The 12,013-nt window shown below is 53.2% G+C and overlaps 1 protein-coding gene across 1 annotated transcript in view; it reads right to left on the bottom strand.

The window, feature by feature from the left end:
• The window catches only part of N (neurogenic locus Notch protein), a 75,387-nt gene that overhangs the window by 16,826 nt on the left and 46,548 nt on the right, over positions 1–12,013 (bottom strand). Inside the window, exons 3-6 of the mRNA XM_084588423.1 lie at positions 8,156–8,430; positions 7,870–8,065; positions 7,646–7,779; positions 6,892–7,587 (exon numbers count right to left, since the gene is read on the bottom strand). Of these exons, the coding sequence (XP_084444549.1) occupies positions 6,892–7,587; positions 7,646–7,779; positions 7,870–8,065; positions 8,156–8,430 (1,301 nt within the window). The remainder of the gene's footprint in view (positions 1–6,891; positions 7,588–7,645; positions 7,780–7,869; positions 8,066–8,155; positions 8,431–12,013) is intronic.

Below are 12,013 nucleotides of genomic sequence, written 5' to 3'. Positions count from 1 at the left end.
TGCAGCACTATGAAAGGCAAAGGGCAACCTGGGTTGTTAATCAGTGATGGTGCGCATAACATGGTTGCATTCTTACACTTCCTTGCACTGTGGTCAATAGGCGCATAGAAGTGCATCCTTCATTCTATTTGTCTAAGTCGCACTTAGTTTTTTTCGCTGCAGACAGCTTGTTAAACTGAGTATAGCAATGCAGTAGAGAGGAACTATAGCAGGATGCGACTTTAATAAACAGCAGTTGCTAACATATTACTACGCTGAGCAGTAAACGAAGCCACTTTTTGTAATTTGACCATACCAAACAAGCCAGAGGTATTGAAATTTTTGAGCACATGATTTGGTGGCCAGGAAAGGTTTAACAGCAAGCTACTTCCTGTGTGGCGGTTACTTGGGACTTAATATTCAACAATAGTGATTACTGGAACATGAGTTTCGCAGTAATTAACTCCCATATTATTGCAACCTAGATGAAATTGTTTATTGATGAGTTTATATTGTGATGAAAGAATCTCATCGTCTCTATGTTTGAATAGTCCCTTTGGTCAGCCATTGCATGCATCTGCTCTTCGTACGTGAAACAAATTGCAGCACGCAGGATATGCGGCGATCGTGTTATGAATGAAGTGTCCACCATGGGAAAACAGGAAATGAGCGCCGGCGTTAAAACGTGGTCCAGCAGCGTTCCCGGTCCCTATGTTTTTACAGTGGACGTAAGCTGAACTGCGCGTCTCACGCCGGGTCGCGTACGCGAGTGCCCGTATCAACATCATCTCCATTCTCACGAAAACGCCTTGCAGGCAACCGAGGCCCTTTCCTCCTTGTCTTGCGCGCGACTTTCTCACTCGCTCCTGGGAGGCATGGTGGTGCCCACTCGTTTGCTCGATACCTCCGCTGCCCTCCCTGCAGCCCCACTGCGCCTGCTCCACGCGGGCCTCTACCGCCGCAGTTGGTACACGTTGGTCGGCGCGCTCTAATCCACCTCAATCGGGAAATTATCGAGCCGGACTTGTTTGTTTTGCGCTTCTTTTCTCTCAGAGCTGCACCCTCTCCCCTCTCGGAGAGGAGCAGACACGGCAGCCACCGCCAAGGGTCATGGGAGTGGTCTCCCCCCGGCGGGCCTTGCTCGCTCAGCCCCACTTGGGGGCTGGGAACGCCGCAGCCCAGTTGCTGCCGCTGCTCGGAGGCACTGCCGCCGCATCCATCTTCAGCGTTGCGCCGAACTCTCTTCCTCGTCTGTTTTTCCCTCGCTTCCCCACGTGATCACAAAACGCGCCCTCGTCCTCTTCTTTTTCACACAGCCGCCGCGCAACACGACCGAGGAAGCGGTGGAGAGTGCCGTGCTTCCAGCAGCAGAAAAGGGAGAGGACGGCCTCAGGTAGGACGGCGCCAAGCGACCACCGCACCGCGGCCGTCGAAAAACGAAAAACCAGTTCCGTGCCTCTTTCTTGGGCATCTCGCGCGTGCGATTTTTCTACTGCGGCGGTATTGAGTAGCTGGTCTTGGCACGCAACATTTTTACTGGCTGCCGTGCTCTTGTTGGAACGTTCACTTTTCTTGGCGGCTAAAGTAGGCCGAACGGGAGTGCGGCGTACAGCAGGCGAAAAAATCAATTCAGTAGAAGGTCTTCAGTCGACAGCCTAGCACACGAATGAAAAAGCTTTCGCGGCAAGCAGCGGGATCATCCGCACTGAGAACACAGGCGACAACGCCCAGCTCATCACGATGCTTGTGCGGTGGCGTGTACGTATATATACACAGCATACGGCATTCATCTCGATTTCAGGTTTCACTGATGAGTCTTCAGTTGCGCGGTTAAGCAGCAGCTAACATCAATAGGAAAACGTGATCTCTTGCCGAGAGCCTTGTCCACTAGTGACAAAAAATCGCGCCGGTATTTCTTTTTTTTTTTCATTACCCACACCCTGAATGTAGGCGAGAACGCCCAACTCATCACGATGCGCGAGCGACACCAACACTAATTTCGATTACGGGTTTTCCCTGGTGCGCCTTTTTACTCCACGCCGTCTAGTTGAGGCTGCGGAAACTTGACTACATAAGTAATAAAAATCGAGTTGAGAACTTGCGATAAAGTGCCAGCACATTATCGTGAGTCTTTTAATGCTGGCAAGATGAAAATGCACACTGACTGTCTTGCATCCGCCAGGCAGCGCAGTGCGACCTCTGTCAGCAAGGAGTACACACGAATGTTGGCTATTTACTTTGCGCTGGCCGCTTAATATAGGATTCAGTTTTCATATGCTAACACTAGGAACCTAGAAAACCATTCCACCATGCATCTCCCGTCTGCCACGTCTTAGCTTCGGTAAGCGGCGTTAGCAGCACGTTATTATTTCTGCTTCAATTGCAGCAGTGTTCGCGCGCAATAATCTCGAGCTTTTCCGAAACCTCTGCACGAGGAAACGGTGCCTGAATTCTGGCGCCTATGGCCTCGACCAACGCATCGAAATTGTCGCCTACACAAATATGCATCACTTCGGTCGAGTACTAGTGCGAGGTAGGCCCCCGGTCATGAATTACGATGGAGTGCGAAAACATCTGCACTGTAGCGCGGGTCCCCGTAGCGAGAAGACATCTGCGCCGGCCGAAGAAGGCGGCTGCCGGCACTTCCGGTCGGATAGGGCGGGAATGAAAGGCCGACCGGCGAGGAGGAGTAGTCCCTCGTCTTTTTCCCATGCCCGCGGGGCCTCCCCCTCGGCGACCAGGTGCGCCTTTTGAGAGGCGCCGCGAAAGAGCCGCCCGATCGGCTCCCTCCTCGCTTTCTGCCGACTCACGATTGCGTCCGCTTTCTTCGGCTTCCCGTCTTGAGGAAGCAGCCGCACCCCCCCCCCCCCCCTCACACATACACACGCACTCTCCATCTCTTTCCCCGATTACATGTATATTGTGTTTTTATTATTATTTGCAAACATCGTACGCGAACGCACTCGAGCTAACGCGTCTGTCAACCACTGATTTGTCAGAAATTAACTTGCGCGAGCGCAGGCGCATACCCTTCACCGCAGAACAAAAGAAGACCTACAATCTAACGAAACTTGACGGAAGTAGGTATGCGTTACATTTCAATCAATCCTCGTTCTGAGCCACTGCCAACGCGCAAATCCAGACTGCAGCAGCAAGAACTACATTCAGAGGTTCAAGCAATCAGTGACGACGCGCTGCTTTCCGCGAGTTTTACGTAGCGCGCACATGGCTGAAGACCTTATGGCGTACTCTGACCTTTTCCCGCTTCGCGAAACCAAGAAGGGAGATTTGTATTTAGGTACTGACTTGTCATAAGACCGCGACGGTACGTTCCCTACACTCCCTAGTCATACTGCTCCTTCGTGGGTTCGAGCTGCTCCGGAACCTCGTCCGGAATATGCCATTATTAAACTGACCTAGCAGTGGCAATCCGGCACAAACGCCATGCCTTCGAACATCACAACCACCCGCACATTGTCGTGATGTTCCATGCCAGAACGGCAAATATCCTCACTACGGCCCGAAAATTCATATTAAAATTGATATTATTGTTAGTATCCTTTTTCTTTTTTTTTTTCTTTTTTGTAGTTCGCCATTCCGGGCGTACAAATGGCGATCCGGAGCGCTTTCCGAGTCCGCGGAGGAGATGCGAAGGAGCAAGGTTCCTAGAAAGAGTCTGGGGACCTACCGTCGCTGTCCAATCAAGGCTCCAGATTGTCCACTGGAACAACTCAATTGGTTTCGTGAAACAGAGACACTTTCCCCACATCGACGTTAGAATTCGCCATAAAATTCCCTGAAGAAACGTAAAATTCCCCTAATGGAACATCGCTGACGGTGCCTTGCCTTTAGATGACACAGTACTGCTTGTTACTGTTCGTGCGAGGCGCCTTTGGCCAGTCGCGAAACTGCCTTCTTCCACGACGGCACGCCTACTACAGCTCCGTTAACGACTGCGCGCACGATCTTGGGACTGTGCGGGCGTGCAGGGGCGCGTAAGTTGAGTGCCAGCGTACTCCGGTATACTCCCAAGAGCGGTGCCCTCGGCCGTACATTTCTCACGTATCTCCTCGCTCGCCTCTCGTTCTTCCCAGCTCTTGCTGCGCTGAGCGAAGCATCTCGTTCTCCCGATGCTCCGAGTTTATTTCACACCGTGCGCACTCGACTTGAGAGAACGGCCTTTGCAGTCGTGTTTCTCTTAATTTTTTTTTAACCACTAAGTTTCTCTTGCTCATCGAGTATGTACATGCTTCGGCGCGCTGTAATAGCATTGTCGCTAGAGGAAGTGACGCGGTAGGGAAACGAACGATTATTTCTTCGCGTGCTCTGGACGTGGGAAGATTACTCTGGGAAAAGAGCGGGAGAACCCACACCGGCTGGACTGTCAGCGATTTTTTTTTTTTTTTTTTACCGCATGCGCGACTCGTACTTGCACATTTGTTCAGTACTGGAATCTTTTTTTTTTCTCTCTTTTTTTTTAAAGCTCAATTACATCAACTCGCACTAAACTACCTCTTCTGTACGAACCCTTTGCTTTAAATTCATTTGCTGGCTGCGTAGAGCTCTAACTGGACTGCAGCTACTAGTCCCGATTTCGTACCGCTCACGGAGAGAGGGTGATTGAGGAATATTTTAGTGACATCTGGCAGAGTATCCTTTCCACATTCTTCAGTTAACACCTGCACATTTTTGTAAATAGTTGGGCTTCAGATAATAATAAAAATAATAATCAGCAGCAAAAACGCAACACGACTACATTCAGTACAGGACAAAGGGCCTCTATCATATATCTATCGATGGAGGCGAAACGCAAGGCGTCCGTGTTCTATGCGACGTGAGTGCACGTTAAAGGTAGTCAAAATTTCCGGAGCCCTCCGCTACGGCGTCTCTCGAAACCCACAAACCAACCAATCTTCCATATATCTGGCGCCCCCTACTACCTTCCATTTCGAATCCACTCAGTTACTATTAGCGACCACCAGTTACCAGCGAGCTCTCTACACTGCATGCCCACTCCTTCTTGGTCTCAACTAATGTTACGTTTGGGGTCCCGTGTGCCTGAGTATCCCACCGCTGCCACCAATTGTTACTGTTTGGTCGTCCCACCGATGCCTACCAGTTGTTAGGTTTGGGTCGCGCGCCCCTCGGTAGCGTTGGCCTGGCGGCTCCGTGGACGGCGGACGGCATCAAAGGTGCCAGCAAAGACGAGGCGTCTTTTAACGAAACAACCTTTACTGTAACATCAGGAAGAAACGGGCAGTGAAGCTGACCCGGAGAGATTACAGACACTCTCACACAGCTGGTGTCTAGCGTCGTGCCAACGGCGCGTCAAAGTAGTCTCTCTCAGCGGAGTCGGCCGCTGCTTTTTATAGTTTTTCCAGTTCACAGGGAAAGGGTAAACCCTCACAGGAAAGGGAGAGCCAAACATGTTGGTTCACGACGAATGACTCAATCGCAGGTGTTCCGACCTCATCTCCTCCACCTTCTGCAGACAGGAGAGGGCGACGCACTTTCCCTCGATCTCCAGGCTTGGCCAGCTTTTGCACACACACGCACGCACACACATTTGGCGCGTGGCAGGAACACGCTGAGACTTGTCGGCGGGAGGAAGCGTTGCGCGGCCGATGAACGGCGTCGAAATGGCCGATCCGCTCGCGGTTCTGCCTGTTGCTATGCGGTGGCCGCGTCAGCTGTCCCACTTGTCGGTGGAGAAACGTAACACTAAGAAGTATCATTCACATCGCGTTTGTTCTCTAACTGCTCTCTTCAAGTAGTCTCTCAACGCTGTTTTTCTATACTTTGCTGTGCTGTCCTCATTTTAATGTTAACTGTTTGCAAAGTCGGATACCAAATGGCGTTTCCCTTGTGTTCTTGTAAGCTAGCAAAATCACCCTAAAAGAAAAAAAGAGCATGGGAGCGGTTTAAAATATCGTTCCCGATATTTTTCTCTGCAGCAAGCGAAGAGTAACTTTTGGCAAACGTGTTTTAAAGTTCGAACTTCCACCGCACAGGACATGTGTCGTGCGCACTGTCGACACACCCTCAACAGAACAATTTGTCTTTCAGCTGCAAGTTCGTTCCCTGAAGTAGGAGCGTTACTCTACTATCGCATCTGCGTCGTGTTCGCTGTTGTGACGGAATTAACTTCCGTGGCTGCCCTGACTGACAAAAGGTCGCCGGGGCAAGACGTTGGCGCGTAGGGCCACGGCGGCCGCAAGAACGGCGGTTTCCAGCGGCCTCAAAGTCAGGGCAGCAGTCAAACTTCCGGGGTCTCGCATTTATGCAAACATCAGACCCAATTGTGCGATTACTTGCTGTCCTCTCTGAATGTCTTTAGCCAAATAATAAAATAGGCACACGCCTTTACGGACCAGCACTGTGGCCGACTTTTATCGTTCTGACCTCATGGTACCTCAATTACGAAGGGACGCGTTTTCGTTTAGTTAGAACTGTCGCGATGACCAGCCGCACGCCACGTTAATTGCTTCTTGTAGTAACGTTTAACACGGTAATGAACGACAGTGCTTGCAAACGCATTGGCACGTTACGCTTCATGCGCAGGCGGATCCACTTCCCACGCTGCCGGGACGTTGTGGTCACGCCTACCTTTTGCATCTAGGGACAAACTGCCCAATTGGCGCAGAATTTCAACTTCTCGCAATAGCAAGTGGCAATTAGTCATTAAACAAACTGATGCTACTGTGGCAGCAGTGGGCATAAAACAAACATGGAGCAGTTCGGATTCGCATGACAGTTCCCAGCAGCAGCAAATAGATTTTCTGCCAAAAGGCGCGCACCCATTGTCTCCTTCCATTTTCACATGAGCAGTAAACGGCCTTAACGAGCTTCCTTTCGTGGACGCCTCCATGAAAGCAAGCTCAGCGACAGCCAAGTGTGCAACGGACCACGTACCAGGCATGCAGACACAGCGGAAGCCTCCGCGCTCGTCCAAGCAGGTGCCTTCGTTCTGGCAGGGGTTGGAGTCGCACTCGTTGATGTTCACCTCGCAGCGGGGCCCCGCGAAGCCGCGGGTGCAGTTGCAGCGGAACGAGCCGGGCGTGTTGACGCAAAGGCCCTGGTGCTCGCAGGGGAATCCCTGGGCACACTCGTCCACGTCCTCGGTGCAATCAACGCCCTGGAAGCCGTTGGGGCAGGAGCAGAGATAGGTGCCGTCGATGGGACTCGTGTCGCAAATGGCGCCCGCGTGGCATGGGTTGCTGGCGCACGCGTCGTCCAAGTGACAGAGCAGGCCCGTCTTGCCCGGTGCGCACTGACAGTAGAAGGAGCCGACCCGATCGTGGCACGTGGCGCCGTTGAAGCACGCAGCCACGGCGCAGTCGTCGATGTTCTCCGAGCAGTCGATTCCTGTCCAGCCGTTGACGCAGATGCACGAGTAGCCGCCTACCGTGTTGGTGCAGGTGGCGCCGTTCTTACACACACTGGGCCGCAGCGCGCACTCGTCTACGTCTTTGGTGCAGTAGGGGCCCGTGTACGTGGGCGGACAGTGGCACGTGTACGAGTTGACGCCATCCAAGCAGGTGGCGCCGTTCTGGCACAGGTTGCCCGGGCAGTCGTCCACGTTCGTTTCGCAGTTGGTGCCCGTAAAGCCTGCGACAAACAGGGGCGTCAGTGCCCGCGCGACGGAGAGAAGCGCACCGAGCCTTACCAGGAGGGCAGGAGCACTGGTAGTGGAGCGAGTCGATGGGCCGACATGTTCCCCCGTTCATGCACGGGCTGGGCTCGCACGGGATGTACTGCGACTCGCAACGCTGGCCCGTGTAGCCGGCCTCACATGAGCAGCTGCAAGGAGGGGACCACACGTTGCAGCCGACGCTTCCTCGAGAGCTCGCACATATCACCCAAATAAGAGCCGGGTTTACGTGGACGTACCTGAACGAACCCTGGGTGTTGAGGCACGTTCCGTGCATGCAGGGCCTTGCTTGGCACTCGTCCACGTCGACTCCACACGAGGCTCCACTGAAGCCCGGCGCGCATGTGCACGAGTACGAGTCTTCCTTGGGCTGACAGCTGCCGTAGTTTAGGCACGGCTGCGACGCGCAGTGGTCCACTTGGTCGCAGTACTTGCCTGCATAGACAGATGCACTCAGAACGACTAAGCACGCAAGTGAACGAGCGGTCCTTGAAACGGAATTCACTCGGACCCGCGCGCACTCACCTCGGAATCCGTTAGCGCACACGCACGTGTAGTTCTGTAGCGTGAGCAGCTGACAGGTTGCTCCGTTGTTGCAGGGCTGCGAATCGCAGGCGTTGGGCACCTTGATCTCGCACATGGTGGCCGTGTAGCCCACCGGACAGGTACACGAGAACTTGGGCCCGTTGGTGACGCTCATCTCGACGTTGCAGGTACCGCCGTTCTGGCAGCGGAAGCCTGGACCCGTGTGGCACGGATTCTGGTGCTGGCAGTACTCGCCCACGTACAGCGGGGGACAGCTGCAAAGACGAGAAAATAAGCCTCTGAAACCTCTGTAAGCCAAAGCGAGACACTGCGCTTACAAACAGTACGAAAGATCTCGGTCGAGCGCGCAGCACATCACAAAAAACACCACATATGTCTTTGTCATTTTCATCAGGAACGAAATATAGCAAATCCGGTAGGAATCTTCACGAGCATCCGCTATCTTCTTGCCGGTGCCTGTCGCGTCTCCCCTCCAGCGGTTCTACGGCTACGCACATGAAAATTGTACTTGCTACCGGTCAGCGATGACACGTCCGTCAAGCTCAGTTGCTCACTGGAGCAATCCTCATTCGGAATATTACATCTGTCGCGCTTTCCAGTCACCTCAGAATCAATACATCCCAGGCAAGGGTTCCTCTCCATGACCGCACTTTGAATACTGTGCCTTGTTTCCACTGATGGCAAGCGAATGTAGAAGACCGAGCGAGCAACGCTCATTCCGGACGTAGTCTTTCCATTGGAAAGAAGAATCGAAGAACGCTCATCGACAGGCCAGCGCTCGACACAGGGAAAGACGCGTTGCGGCCCATACGAGGGTTCGAAAATCCTATGGGAGTCGCGAAGAAGCCGAAAACCATAAACAGCCAGCCCGAGCTTTTATGTTGCCGCGAGCGACCGAGGAAGGGACTGACTTTGAACGAGCACAATAGCCTTGTGGAGAGAACGTGCGACCCCCCCCCCCCCCTTACACACACACACATACAGCTTGTTCAAAAAGGTACCCGGCGGGATCGCTCGCTCCGGAATTGGATCCGAATTCCATGCCCTCGCGACGACGCCCATCATTGATGAATGCTTCGAAGCTCCGCCTTTGCATTTCTCTCTTATTGTTAGTACACTAGACACGCGCGCGACGCGGAGGCATAGCCACACTAGAAACTTTTAGTTTAGCGCTGCCGCTTACCACGGTCTACCGCTACCGCGCCCCGTCAGCATAGCACGTGCTGATTGGTTCCCGCGTGCGGCGTCCGCCGAAATTTGACAGGAACGTGGCGCCATCTGTCGCCATCGGGGTGATCTGCGCATGCGTACTGACAGTCGCGCGCTAGCGGTAGCGGTAAGCGGTAGCGCTAAACTAAAAGTCTCTACTGTGAATGCATGCACGCACAAAGGAAGCGAATGTCACTAGAAACGACGTCGCGCAAGAGCCAGAAGCTACATTCGCGGACACAGATATTATACATTCTTTTCTTTATTTTGTTTGCGTGCCTCTCAAGCTCCATCAGTAATTGACTCGAACAGAGAGCACTCCTTGTCTCCCCTTCCGGATAGTCTCGGGGCGCGTGAACTATCTTGGACTTGGTGGCTAGTCTCGCAAAGGCAAGTAAAAAAGCTTTGCTTTCCATCTGGCGCTCATGCACCGCGTTGAAGTGCAGCAGCTAGAAGAAAGCCGGATGCACGCACTCGGCAGTACGGGCCCGTGCAGAAGCCAACTGACTAATCAGCGTCTGTCTGGCGGCCAAGGGGTCTGGCTGCTCCAAGCGATCAGCATGCACGTCGTCGGAGAAGAGGCGGCGAAGGCGTTCGTTTCGCTGACCGAGCGGGCGTTAAATCGGCCGGGACGGGGGCCTCAGCCGCTCCGAGAGGAAGAAGAATGGGCGGCGCCGCGTCTGGCGTCGCGCGTTGGGGATTTCGCATCCATTCTCCTCGCGGGGGGGGGGGGGGGGGGGGGGGGGGGGGGGGGGGGGGGCTCCCGCTTGCCTAATCCCGCCAGGAATCCTCGGCCAGCCCCGAAATAAATGGATATCCGCCAGGGGATTATATCGACCGGCGACCGAACGCTTGTTACGTGCTGGCGCGCGGTAGACGGTAGCCGCGGCGGATTGCAAGACGGTCAATCGAGCGTGCTTCTCTCGCTCGGCGAATGGTCTGGTGCGTGGGCTGATCCGCCGCCATGCGAGCGCGTTCTGCGAAGGCTTCGCAGCTGCCATTGGGCCGGCACACGCGAGAAATGCTGCCCAAAGGCCGCGACTCCCTCGCATCGGCATCGCATTTCATATCGCTCCACCGGTCAACCGCTGTTCGAACATCGAATATTGAGATGAACAAACTTGGCCAGGCCGCGTTAATGTGTCCAAGAATCCAGCAATCAGTTACGACCGGAGTCCGTCACGCCGCAGGGTTGCAACCACAGTATGGGGGTCTGATTTTGGGTGTTCCCCCCAAAAGAAAGGAAAAGCAACTCTCCATGCGATGGAAGAATCATTGGTGGATGCGGCAACAAGAGCGGACATTTTCTACACGCCGGAGTATTCCGACTATCCGTCACTATGCTCACAGACGACGTGCGCAGCTGCCCGAGAGCCACGCACCTCGCCACTGGCCGAGTGGCAAGATGGCAAGTCATTGTGGATCACGCGTTCGGGCATTCATGTAAGGCAATGCGAGCTCTGTGCACGTTTTAAGAGAGCGTTATCGCATCATGGTCTCCGCCGCTGACGACTGCGGACGACCGCCATGCCGTCGGAGTCTTTCCGGTTCCCTTTCACCTCCACACAGCTCGCAGAAAGGCAGAGGGCGCATGCCGCACAGAAACACAGTAAAAACGCTTAACTAGCAGATCTGACGTGCTAGTCGCCGCACTGCAGTATCAGCGACTCATATTCGCTGTCTGATACAAATCACCGAGCTTCAGGGCTTCGCTGATGTCCGAAAGGCGGCAATCGAATTATCGAATGAGAGAGAATTTGTGGGGTCAGAAAAATTTTGCAAGAATCTGGTAATTGAAGAAACACAGGCCGATGTATAAATTTGCCGGCGGCTGCTGTCAGTGCTCAAAGTCTGGCACCATCGGAGGGGGGCTCTACTGATTCGAGCATAGGTGAAAAGGGAAATAAACAGAGGGAAAGCGGTTGGTGGCCTGTTCGCAAATCATTTTATACAAAGGGAAGATATTATTTTCCTCTTTCTCGGGTTTTAGAAAAATATATTTAATGGTTGATATTAACACTCACTGCGATGTTCTGACGACCGCTGACGAGAATAAAAGATGGCAGCTTGCTTCGTATACATGCAGCCCTTATAGATTCGAGTGTCTCGTGGCTGCAGTATGTAGCTTAGACAACCCAGGCTTTGACAAGGCTTCGGCCACGAACCCAGCCCTTAATGCTGCGCGAAGATACTTGCAGCCTCTCTCTCTCTCTCTCTCTCTCTCTCTCTCTCTCTCTCTCTCTCTCTCTCTCTCTCTCTCTCTCTCTCTCTCTCTCTGTGTGTGTGTGTGTGTGTGCGTGCGTGTGTGTGTGTGTGTGTGTGTGTGTGTGTGTGTGTGTGTGTGTGTGTGTGTGTGTGTGTGTGTGTGTGTGTGTGTGTGTGTGTGTGTGTGTGTGTGTGTGTGTGTGTGTGTGTGTGTGTGTGTGTGTGTCTACGAATACGGTTTACGAATAAAAATGAGAACAATATCTAAGGTCATTAGGTATATCGGCCATGCCTCTCTAGCCTCTGCTGCTGCCCCACCAGTTTTTGCAAACGTGCATTTTATTTGGGAAATACAAAATAATAAAAATAAAAGAGGGGGCTCGGTTAAAATTATGTCATACACTACGAGAACAGGTATGAGAC

The sequence above is a fragment of the Amblyomma maculatum genome, chromosome 1 (assembly GCF_055883805.1).
Source record: "Amblyomma maculatum isolate TAMU_Amacu chromosome 1, ASM5588380v1, whole genome shotgun sequence".
Classification (NCBI taxonomy): Eukaryota; Metazoa; Arthropoda; class Arachnida; order Ixodida; family Ixodidae; genus Amblyomma; species Amblyomma maculatum.
This window is presented reverse-complemented; position numbering and strand designations above follow the sequence as displayed.